This window comes from Xenopus tropicalis, chromosome 5, assembly GCF_000004195.4.
Source record: "Xenopus tropicalis strain Nigerian chromosome 5, UCB_Xtro_10.0, whole genome shotgun sequence".
NCBI classification, from domain to species: Eukaryota; Metazoa; Chordata; class Amphibia; order Anura; family Pipidae; genus Xenopus; species Xenopus tropicalis.
In genome coordinates, this window is record NC_030681.2 from 30,325,587 (window position 1) to 30,338,939 (window position 13,353).

The 13,353-nt window shown below is 37.8% G+C and overlaps 1 protein-coding gene across 2 annotated transcripts in view; it reads right to left on the minus strand.

Moving 5' to 3' along the window:
* The window catches only part of aplf (aprataxin and PNKP like factor), a 113,985-nt gene that overhangs the window by 39,251 nt on the left and 61,381 nt on the right, over window positions 1-13,353 (minus strand). For both annotated transcript variants that reach the window (XM_012962662.3, XM_012962661.3), the window contains exon 6: window positions 6,275-6,423. In XM_012962662.3, the coding sequence (XP_012818116.1) occupies window positions 6,275-6,423 (149 nt within the window). The remainder of the gene's footprint in view (window positions 1-6,274; window positions 6,424-13,353) is intronic.

Below are 13,353 nucleotides of genomic sequence, written 5' to 3' on the forward strand. Positions count from 1 at the left end.
CTCACAATTGTAAGACTTCTGGAACCTTCCATACTACCGAAGAGCTATTAAACATTTACCTGTGCAGAAGAAGGAGCAGTACAGCAACTGCAACTAAGGTAGAGTGATATACTGATAAATAAAAGCTTTGTTGTATGTTTTACTATATTAGAGACAAAAGTTGGAGCCATTGTCATTCAGGCGTTCCCTGATCATACAAAAGCAAAAGGCCAAGTACTTTTATGCAGGCCGTTGGACTCAGCCATGACTTCTAATGTAATGTAAATTACATTAGAAGTTTCAGCAAAGAATTGTGACTGGTAATAACCGATTACATTACTAAGCACCATTACTATGAAGATTTTCATTGATAGAGGTCATGGTATATTAGGGGGCCCATTTATCAATGTACGATTGTGTCCAAATACTAAAAATTAGTATTTTTTCTAAGTTTTAGAACTGTGCGTATTTTCATTAATTTGCACAACTTTTTCATATTTTGAGACAATTTGTGTGACAAAATCGTATTTGTCACAACGAGTATGAAAATTTCGGAATTCATTCAAGCTTCGGTATTGAGACTTTCCTTGGGCCGGGTTGGAGCTGCAGAGTGCCATTGAGCCCTATGGGAGACTTTCCTTGGGCCAGGTTGGAGCTGCAGAGTGCCATTGAGCCCTATGGGAGACTTTCCTTGGGCCAGGTTGGAGCTGCAGAGTGCCATTGAGCCCTATGGGAGACTTTCCTTGGGCCGGGTTGGAGCTGCAGAGTGCCATTGAGCCCTATGGGAGACTTTCCTTGGGCCGGGTTGGAGCTGCAGAGTGCCATTGAGCCCTATGGGAGACTTTCCTTGGGCCGGGTTGGAGCTGCAGAGTGCCATTGAGCCCTATGGGAGACTTTCCTTGGGCCGGGTTGGAGCTGCAGAGTGCCATTGAGCCCTATGGGAGACTTTCCTTGGGCCAGGTTGGAGCTGCAGAGTGCCATTGAGTCCTATAGGAGGCTTCCAAAATCATGCACTGATGGTTCAAAGTCAGAAAGGTTTTCGTGCCGTTTACAAACGTTAGGAAAATTTCTTAACTTTTGGATAGTACCACAATATTTTGTACAAGCACGACGCGACTTTTTGCAAAATTAACGCACATCATAAATTTTCATATTTAATGCGAATTGTAGCAAATCGTACTCGTAATTCGGACTTTAATGAATTGGCGCCTTAGTGTAACTAAATCTAGAGCAACTCGGTAAGACCAGTTGCTCTAGATTTACTTATACTAGATATTACTAAGCACCAATTATAAGGATATACTTTACAGAATTTAGGAATACTGCAAAATACAAGCTGTTAGAGAGCTTATATTTCATTTATCAGTAATAACTTTACTGTAATAAAGTTTTAACCTCACATTTTCTTCCTTTGCCTCTTGTCCTCATATATTTTAAAGACATTATGACAGATAAAGAGAGAGATTTATAAAAATTTTTGTTCATCTGTCATGGCCTCCATCCCAATTCAGCATAATCCATTTTCTTCTTCGGTTCAGCTGCCATCTAAGAACAGTGTTGCTTCATAACTGACAAAGGGGAACAGATTTCTCTAAAACCTAGTCTAATGTAATTGGTAGTTGAAGTTCTCTTGGTATATTTGGTCTATTGAACACAAAATGCATTTTTGTTTCCTAGAAAATGATGGCTTTTACTGGAACATATTACAGTCAGAAAAGTGTTTTTATAAATAATTCCACAGAGCTGAATGCTCAACATTATTCTTTTATGTTTGAACAAATAGATCACTGAAACCAGTGGTAGAAGTTTACCTAGAGAAAAATAGTGTTTCTTTGCCAGAAAATGTTTGAGAATTAATAGAACATTTTAACTAAACACTAAATTAGATTCTAAATCTTGCCTGCACAAGATAAAGTATCTTCTTCTCACCCTGAGTCCTGTTCGTCATACATTGGTGGATTGCCACCACATGAAAAATGTGACCCAGTGTTTGTTAGTTTTGCATAAATATAGAAAGTGAGAGTGTCTAAGGGAAAACAGCTTTAAACCTTTCTTTCTTGCCCTCTACCAGTGGGGTAACTGTGCTAAAAAGATGTGAAATTAATAAAAGGTATGCTGTAACTCTGACTAGGCATCAAATCACTCTGCAAAGAAATGTCATTGGGGGTGTTGAGTAGTAAGGAAATTACTGTGCTGCTGCCCAAAACAGGTTGTTTGTATAACTGCCACGTACTGGGCCAGATTAAATTCAGTGAGAAAAAGTTATCTTATTCTCTTACACAGAGTTTATATCTCTTGTGATAAACTGAATTAAATCTCGTCCTTAAGTTTTCATGTGATAAACCTTTTTCTCACTGAATTTAATCTGGCCCACTGTTTTGAACATTGGTGAAATACTGCCAATGCTCCTGCAGCTATAAGGGTTCATTTGTCATGGTGCACTGTAAACTATACTTCGACAGCATATCATAGCTACATTAATAACATTTTTTTTAAGCATAGTGCAATGCATATATGTATACAGAATTTAACCCCAATACCGAGAGTCTGCAGCTGACTAAAGATACTCAAACACTACTCAACTGGAAACTATAATAACACAGTTATTGTAACTTATTGATAGACACCACAATCAGATGGCCCTCAGAAGAGCCCTTAGACATTGGCCATGTAACTTGGCAGGAGTGCTGAATAAAAATTCCTGATTGGGAGAGACAATATGTCTGTGCAGATATCATAATGCTGTTATGTAACTTCTTTGAGCTGTTGTCAACAAATGCAATACAAATGTTGCAAATGCAAATTGCACTGATATTTGTCAAGCTGAGTGCCTCCAAAAACCTATAGTATTGGATGCCTGACAGGTAGACAGCTGCAACACATACAGGCCTGGCATTCAGGACAATGGTTAGGGCAGGTGGTAGGCAGATAAGCAAGCCATAGGTCAGGACAGGTAGTAGAAAAATGCACTAGATCAGAACTGGCCATGAGTCCAGATAGATAGCAGTCAAGACAAATACAATAACTAGCCACAAATTAGGGTAGGCTGCAGGAAAATAGTTAGCCTAATATCAGGGTAGTAAGCAAACAGACCAAAGCAGTTGGACCACACAAAATACAGGCGAGGAGAGGAAAAGGAAATCAAGACCTGGCTAGATGAAGAACAGAGAATATTAAGGTGCAGGCTTTTATAGCCCTAAATGCAAACATGAAGTTTTTTCCACCTCGATGTTGGCTGGCTTGGCTTTTTCATGGCCAGTGTGCCTGAAGTACATGACTTAAAGGAACTGAGTGTCTTAATTATTTGCAAAGCTGGACAAAGCTTTTGTGACTCAGCCAGCATGTGCACTTGACAGATAGGAGTTAGTACGTAGGTTGATCAGAGACGCAGAAGTGCCTTCATAGCAGAGCTATGTGTACCTTCACATTAGTCACATAAATTGGATGGTGAAATGCATAGGGAATGCCACTTGGTAAATCCCTCTTGGTAAACTTCGATAAATTACTTTCTCAGTATTGAATCCACCAATGACTATAGACATAATTTATCATTGTATTTCAGTGTCACTTTATATGGTCTATAATATTATGAATACCCGTTTTCCTCAGTTGGTACAGTATATGTTTATGAACATTAACTTTATGGCATTTAAAAAGACTTCTAGTTTTGTAAATAGCGTATACAAACTGATTTTAATGATTATGCTATCAATTAACCTGTCTGGTTTTGGAGTGAGGGACAAAACGCATAAAGACACAGGGAGGACTTACAAAACTCCATGCAGACAGTGTCCATGTTGGTAAAACTCCAACTGTCTTGCATATAGCTGGCCATACAAGCACCAATGATATCGTACGAAACCTCGTTTCGTGCGATATTCGGTGCATGTATGGTGGATCGGCGAGACGACCAATATTGTAAAGGCTGAGGACATCAGTCATCTCGTGGCCTGGTTAAAAGATTTTGACCGGGCACCAATAACGGAGCCCAAACAAAATCCACATTGAGGGCTGAATCAGCAGATGTAAGTAGAATTCCTATTGTTTCTACAGAGGGCATCAATAATATATAACCTTTATAGGTTCCTGATAGGGCCTATGAGTATGCAGTGCAATTTTGGGCCCCAGTCCTTAAGAAGCATATTAATAGAGTGCAGAGATGTGCAACTAAACTGGCAAATAGGATGGAAAATTATGAGTTATATAAACTATGAGGCTAGACTGTCTTTTCTGGAGAAAAGTCCCTTGCGGGGGGACATGATTACTCTTTGCAAGTACTTTAGAGGGCATTATAGACAGATGGGTATGTGATTCCTGCTGAAAAAGGCCAAATCTTGGCTGAATCCTGAACCGAATCCTGGATTCAGTGCATCCCTACTAATTAAGTAAACATCAAGTCCAAAAAGTTGCATTGTGTAAGTCAGTAGTCAGAATGAGATATATTGCATTTATAATACGTGTATCAATGAGGCCTGGTAGATTAATTTATATTAATTTAAAGTGCCCTTAAATATACCAAAACAAATCTGGTTTATTTAGAAAGAAACGTAGAAGGCAAAATAGAACTAATTATATCTCTTTCTATAGAAAAACGTTTTAGAAAGGGAACAGCTATTCTTTTATTCTTAAAAGTTAATTAACCTTGGGCATTTAAATCCAAGGGGACCATAGGCAGAATGCAGCATTATATGCAGTACATTAGTGACAATACACAGAGTAGTTTTTAGCTTATAAATAATTTATCTAAGTGTCACTTTTCCAGTTGAAACAATAACTTGTGCAAATGAAAAGAAAGATTAAAAACATCTGACACGTGAAAGTATAATTAAGCCTGAATATATGATTTTTTGTTCAAATGAAAATGACTCTTGGGAAAAGATACCACAATAAATGACAAACTTAATTATTTTTTAAAACACAAGCATTAATATAAAGGATAATGGAATGCAGCAATTGATTTAGAAACCGGTAACTCTTAAACAAGACAACTAACCATGGGATGTCATTTAGCTATTCAGTGGCACTAAATAATTAAACAATAATAATTTTTAGGGTAAAAAATGTAAATATAATGTTGTTTTTCTAGCACTATACTACAGGCTTTAATAAAAAGTAGCACAGTGTCAAAGTTATTTTGAGCTTTGCACAGATTAATTAGGTATAAAATAGAAGAAATGTCTTATAGTAGAACAGAATCACTTTAAGAGAAGAATACAGGCATGGGGGGGATCCATTATCCGTAAACTAGTTTATCCAGAAAGCTCTGAATTATAGAAAGGTCATCTCCCATAGACTCCATTATAAGCAAATCATTCTAATTTTTAAAAATGATTTCCTTTTTCACTGTAATAATAAAACAGTACCATGTACTTGAACCCAACTAAGATATAATTAATTCTTATTGGAAGCAAAACAATTTAGGGATGTACCAAATCCAGTAGGGATGTACCAAATGCAGGGATTAGGTTCGAGATTCTGCCTTTTTCAGCAGGATTTGGATTCGGAAGTTATAAAAGGTAACAATAACAATAAAACTGTAACCTCACAAAGCAATAGTTTTTGGCTGCCGGGATCAGGGATCAGAAGGCAAATAATTTAAAAGCTACAAAAAAATAAGTGAAGACCAATTGAAAAGTTGCTTAGAATTGTTCATTTTATAACATACTAAAAGGTGAACCACCCTTTTAATATTAGAAATGATATGCTGTACTATATAAATATATACATGTCAGTATATGTCAGTACTGCCATAGAAACACTTATATTCACCCAATGAATACAGTGTTGCCTGTGTTCAGCAGCACTGTATTCAGGCATAAGCCTGAACAGAGAAGGCTTTGGTGCCCTTAGTGCTCTAGCTTGTATTATTTCTTTTTCCGAAAAAGTTTATACTAAACCCAATATATGAAGAGAGTACAGTGAAAGAACTGGTTATTTTAAAAGTGTTACACTTCTGATTAGCTCTGAATACACAACTGTCTATTTTAACTGAACTTTACATTGCTTGGGTTACAAGTAGAATGCAAAATTTTTTTTTTTTTACAAAAATGAAGTCTGTATTATTTTAAGCAAGTAATGAGCTGCCTATACAGCATGCACTACATCTACTTATGGCAGACTGCAGATTCATATAGAAATAGTATTAGAGCTTATAGTAGGTATGCATTAATCCATATGGTAATGTGGTTTCTATATGTTCTAAAAAATGCTTTTAAATTATATTTTTTGAAACAATTTAATCAGAATAAAAAAAGTCCAAAAATAAAAATATACATGAAAGATTAGAACAAAGTACCTGTGATTCAAGAGTACCCTTCTTTGTTACACAAGCTTCTTCTTGAGGTTCCTTAATAGAGGAGGGTGCCAAACATTTGTTACTTGATATACTTCTGTCTGCATTGCTTGTGGTTATGGTTTTTTCTCTTCCAATCCTCTTCTTTTTTCCTAAAAATAATTTGCAAAAAAAAAACATCAAAGTTATTGTCACATTGGATACTGATATCACAGAGCAATTCAATAATATCAATAAGTGCTGCACAACCTGTTCCATTCAGTGGACCAATGATCCAGAGGGAGTATAAAAATGAAGTCAAAAAGGTTCATGCAGTGGCCATAAAAATCTTTAAATATCTGGGCTTTGGGACCAGTGCAGCACAACTTGTTCCATGTAGTGGAACAATTATTCCATTCAACACAATTTTTCTGTCCGGAGAGAGTCAAACAAAGATGTTTATGGAAGGGCCACAAAATTCTTTGGTCATCTGGCCCATGGGACTCGGCTGGAAAGCCATGTTCTACATCACAAGACCTTATGGTGGTAATAATTTTGTGGAGTCCATTTCTGGTTTAATCACTCTAAATTAAAATAAATATTGATCAGGTTTTTATTTTGACAATTCTTTCCTTTCAAAACACAGGATTTTTGGCAGTAATATTGCCTACACTTCTGACTAGAATCACTGTAGAGAACAAGGTTCCTCTATACAAAACAGAATTTTGTTTTGTTATCTTAATGATATTGTTTTCTTGTGGATAAAATGTGGAAATTGAGAGATATGCCAGCTGGCCTTTAGTTTAACAACCCAGTTATCTGAATTGCTTTATAGAGATGTAGGGAACCTCACAAAAAAAGTTTGCGAACCCGTTCGCGAACTTCTGCCAAAAAGTGTGAACTTTTGCGAACTTTGCGAACCCTATAGACTTCAATGAGAAGGCGAACTTTAAAACCTAGAAAAGCCATTTCTGGCCAGAAAACTGATTTTAAAGTTGTTTAAAGGGTGCCACAACCTGGACAGTGGCATGCAGGAGGGGGATCAAGGGCAAAAATTTCTCTGAAAAATACGTTGTTGACACAGCGCTGCGTTTTGTGCTGTAAAGGGCAGAAATCACACTACATTTCTAAACTTGTGTAATAAACTGCTTTAAAATGTCCGGCGTCTACATGCCAATCAAGTCGTGTAAAGGTTACAGCCGGTTCACACGCAAAGACAAAACGCTGCAGTAATGGATACGGAATATATTATTGCTGGTGGAAAAACGTCGCTCAGGTGATTTTATTGCAATGCAATGTCACTACTATGGGGCTGATTTACTAAGACACGAATTCCGACCGAATTGGAAAATTTCCGATTGGAAAACGAACATTTTGCGACTTTTTCGTATTTTTTGCGATTTTTTCGGCGCCTTTACGACTTTTCAGAAATTATCGCGACTTTTTCGTTACCAATACGATTTGCGCGAAAAAACGCGAGTTTTTCGTAGCCTTTCCGAAAGTTGCGATTTTTTCGTAGCGTAAAAACTTGCGCGAAAAGTTGCGCTTTTTTCGTAGCGTTAAAACTTAAAAGGCGCGACGTTTTGCGCAAGTTTTAACACTACGAAAAAATCGCAACTTTTTGCGCAAGTTTTAACGCTACGAAAAAATTGCAACTTTCGGAATGGCTACGAAAAACTCGCGTTTTTCTGCAAAAATCGTATTGGTAACGAAAAAGTCGCGATAATTTTCCGAAAAAATCGCAAAATACCGATCATTACGAAAAAAACGCAATCGGACGCATTAGGCCCGTTCGTGAGTAAGTAAATGGGCCCCTATATGTAACGTGTTTGGTGCACTACTATGAACAACAGCAAACAGCACTGGACACGTTAAAGAACAGTAAGTTAAATTTAAAAAAAAAAAAAATTAATAATAAAAAAAAAGTGATCTCTGGTTGGTGCTGGGGGTGAACTACTAGGAGCAGCACACCAGTCCCCAACACAGCTAGACTAATAGCACTGGGCTCTATAAATTACAGTAGCAAAGTAAAAAAACACAAATAAAAAAAAATGATGTGAATGTGTGGTTGGTGCTCACTACTATGAGCAGCACACCTGTCTCCAACACACACAGACGGAGCTGCAGTACACAATGAAAAGAAGAGTAATAGTAATCAAAAAATAAAAGCAGTCCTTACAAGGACTATTGGGTTACAGCAGATGAAATCAGCAGGACAGCTGTCCACAGCAGCTACATACAGAGCAGTAGAAAGTAGATCACTAGTCAGCAAAGCTACCTAAACTGTCCCTCAAACCCCTGCACAGTTCTCTCCCTATGCCAACTCATCAAGCACACACAGGCAGAATGTAAAATGGCTGCTGGGCTTCGGTTTATATATGGAAGGGAGTGGTCCGGGGGTGGTCCAGGAGGGAGAGCTGCCTGATTGGCTGCCATGTATCTGCAGGCTCTGGGGTGAGAGGTCAAAATTTGGCTCCAGCTAAGGCGAACCCAAAATTGCGAACATCGCTAAAAGTTCGCGAATGATTAGTTCGCTGGCGAACAGTTCGCTACATCTCTATTGCTTTAGAGCCCTTATTAAGATTTCTACTTTTCCTAGGTTGCCTGAACATCCATAACAAAACAAGGTAGCTCCAATCATGCCCATAACCCCATTGGTAGTAAAGAAGAATTTGATTCCTTGGAACCGTATTATGAAAAACATTTAGAGCAACTCTAATAAGGTTGAATTATACTACTGCTAGGTGTCAATGCTGTGTTTAAAGAGAAACCTTTTCTATACTAATTAATTGTAATTGAAACTTGCCCTTATTTTTGGGCGATATTCTTTCATGCCCCATATCTATCTAAGCTGTTTTGAATTTGTAGTGAGACTACTGCATATATTGCTTTAGAAGAATTTACATATATTCTTTTTTATTTCATATAGAAATATAAGATTCTGAAGAAACAATTCAACATGAGTAAGAACAATGAAAAGAGAGCCAACAGCCTCAAAAATGGTAGAGTCCTATAGTGGGCCTAACACAAGATGATTGAGTGGAAAAAAAATGCTACGCCAGTGCGTTTTGCTAAGTATAAATACGTTCTGTGTAGATGCAATGGCACTGGCTGCAACACACAAAGTTAGCCATGAAGGGAACTCTTTTTTACTGCAGGTGTTTAATACAGGGCTCCCTTGCATTCATGCATCCAATATATTGTACTTTGCATGTGATTTATTTATTAAATCAGATTGAACCAGTACATTGGCACAAGGTACAAGTACCTTTGCTAATAGTGTATTTGCACAATTTCACAATTTACACTTACACTTGTGCTCATTCATGAACCCTCATGTTGGTCACATACTGTATCTAGCAAAACAACAAAACAACAGGACCAGCAGGATGATGGCTTTGTATGCTGCACCCATCAAGAGCATATTCTTTATTAATGAACATTTCTGTATGGCATTCTGTTCATGCCATGTACATGGAATAGTGATTCTTTTAGGAAGTGCCTATGAATTGGCACAGAGAAAATGAATGAAGACCTGATAGATAATGTACGAATGTTAATCAACATGTATGATTTTCCCATTTTCAGAAGTGTTTTCATTGCACAATGAAGCAACATTATGTCACATATTGTATACTCTATTTATCACTTAGAACTATGAAGTCACATAGGAATAGATGACTTTGAGGCAACAGAACAAACTTTACTGTAAAAGAGCCATAGCTTGGCTGGATTAGTGCAGGTTAAGGGTGCAAACATAGGGTACCTGATATCCTGATACTAAACCCTTGTTGCTCATCCACCAAATGTTATAGCTGACAATATTCATTAGACAGGATGGTTTCTCCTGGCATCCACCAAAATCTGACTATTTTATTAGACTGCCAGATGAGGATACATTTGTCACACCTGAAAAGTGTTTTCACAGTTTTAGAGTCCAGTTGCTGAGACCTTTATACCTTGTGCATTGTTGTTGTGCTAAAACTGCATCTAAGACAATTTTGGAATGGCTATCTTTGGGCATATACAGATACTTTTGGCCTTATAGTACAGGTATGGGATCTATTATCTGCCAACCCATTATCCAGAAAGCTCCAAATTAGTGTCCATCTCCCATACACTCCATTTATATAAAATAATTAGAATTTTTAGAAATGATTTCCCTTTTCACTGTAATAATAAAACTGTACCTTGTACTTGATCCCAACTAACATATACAGTAATCCTTATTAGAGAAAAAACAATCCTATTGGGTTTAGTAAACCTAAGGTATAAAAACCTAAATTATGGAAAGACCCCTTATCCGGAAAACACCAGGTCCCTAGCATTCTGGGTAACAGGTCCCATACCTGTATACATAGCTATTGGAAAATGCAAAATACATGCCCATAGTGTAATGTCCTGAAAAATATAAGGGTAAAACTTCAACTTACATCAAAAGAAGAATTTCCAGGGTTTAGTCACTGAACATTTTGGTAATGCTAAACTGAATGCAATACCAAGAGAGGATTTCATAAAGATGATATATTAGCAATTATGCTATCATGCAGAAGCATGGAACCTCACTGCTACATCAAGCAAAATAAAGCATAGAAAAATGTGTTCAGAGTAACGGAAGATATAGAAATTACATCTTGACGAACCCTTCTGATCCACAGTGTACTCCAGAGTACAAAGGAAATCTAAGAAGTATTTTAGTAAAGGAATGAGCCTTTATGAGACAACTTCGTTTTTTTCAATTTGTATTGCTTGTTAAAATAAGGAGCAAGTATAATGAACTTAACAGCATGAATTTAAAGGTCCCCCACTAGGACCAATTGCCCCCAAAAACATGCAAAACAAACTATTCATTGCATACACTGCATACAGATATGTCCCCTGATGCAAAGAAATTAGAAGTAGTCCGATTCAAATCATGGGGAAAATGCAATCAAATTTTGTTTCAAACACAGGTTGGTGTATTCTGTGGCAAATTAAATATTGTTTGATTGTTAGAGACCTGCAGTGATGTGCGTAATGTCACCATTGTCAGATCAAACACACGAAATATCAGTTGCCATGGAGAATGAAAGTGACTCAGATTAAAAAGCCACAAAACTTTATCAGAACAGCGGCTGATGATAGGGAATAACATTTTCATTAAAAGCAGCTTTCTCAAAAAATTCTCATATTCATAAAATCTTACATAGGACCTTATACAAGTTTTTTTGCTCATCTGCACCCCATCCAAGATAGCGGAGGCCATGGTTGCAACATGGGATGTGACCTTGGTGTAGTGACTTCATCAAGTTGGTGTGTGACATCATCGCACCACAGTTTAGCGCCAAATTAAAAAATGAAAGGACGCCAAGGATGTGAGTTCAATGCCCGATTATAGGACTTTTAAGTACCTTGGTGCGTTCTAAATTGATGGTGCATTCTATATTTGTTGCAATTTGGGTTCCTGACCCTCTTGCCTGATTCTGATTGCCGCCTGGCCTGAGAGCTTGTTGGACTGAGCACTTGTTATCCGAAGTGCAAAGCAAAGACCTGAATGATCACAAAAATATACCAAAAATGTGTAAAAAGTAATAAATGACGTTAAGGACACAACTGTTGAACTGCAGAGACACAAGACCACTTCCATACACTCAATGTAAAGCTGGCCATACACGTGGCGATCCGACGATGTTTCGTACGACCATCGGTCGCACGAAACATCGTAAGATCCGCCACACACCATTCAGGACTGAATCGGCAGGTAAGGAGGTAGAAACAATAGGATTTCTACCTCCTTCTGCCGATTCAGCTCTGAAGGGAGAATTTTGGTCAGGCGCCTTCTATGGCGCCCGATCAAAATTTTCAAACTTGTCCGATCGGCGAGTCGTCCGATATCGGCAGTTTCCTGCGATATCGGTCGACTCGCCGACATGCCATACACGCACCGATTATCGTACGAAACGAGGTTTCGTACGATAATATCGGTGCGTGTATGGCCACCTTAAGAGCTTGTTGCATTAAACAAAAGAAACTGGCATATAATGTTTGCAAATTTACAAAACATTAGAAGATCAAAGTGCCATACAGGTCAGATGTCCTGGAGTGTAAACTGATAAAAGTAGCAGCTTTCTATACAACAATTGTGGGTCAGTTTGATGTTTTTAGCTCAAATGTTACCATATGACATTCAGTGCAGTGCATTTTCACTGCCAACACACAACTGCTGTGGACCCAAACCATATAGCAACAAATCCCTTACAATGGTCACTTTATGGCAAAATGGCTGATGTAGCTGGATGAATATATACTTTATCATATTCCCCATCCATTAGCAACTTCAGTTACTTTGTTTTCAGAGATTTCAAGTGATCACTAAATCTAAAATGCAAATCTCCTACTGAAAAAGAAATTCAGACAACTTTTATATATGTAATGTGGCAAACTGACATATTAGATTTCCAAAGTCCTCTTAATAGGATACTGTCATGGACTTGGGGGTGTCAGTACCCTTTGTTCTTGTCCACTTGCTAAAATACAGATCCTCTTCCAACATGTGCTATTATCAGTGTTAGAAACATTGAAACATCAAAATCAGTTCAGGCAGCCGAATCCTTCATGAGAGGCATCAGGGAGGTTATCTTGTTACCTGTCAATAGTTCTGCTAATAGGCTAACCTAAAATAACTCAGTAGGTATATCTGTGGCTGGGGAAGAAGCAGGGTTTGACAACATCCCAGTAAAGAGAGGCTGAAGCTTATCAGTGTTCAAGTCACAAGGCTGAGGACATTTCCCCCAGTCTTAAGTCACACATATTCACATGAGTGAGCCAGACATGGCTGCCTGAACAGGGATCCCCTCTGACCAAACATGGCCCCCTTAACTAGAGATTCCCTCTTGGAGAAATCATTTTACTATGATAGGTGTCTTTGAACTGTTGTGTTTTGAAAAAAACATATTTTCTTGTCACAGCTTCATTTCATAAGAAATCCAGCAATCAAAACACTTACAGAATAGGTACTACGAGAGAGAGCTCAAATTATAAAAACACATCTATTCCAAAGGCTCAAGGTATTCTGAGGCTAATGGTACTTGTGACTGTCTGAAACCAACCCTTCAATTGACTTC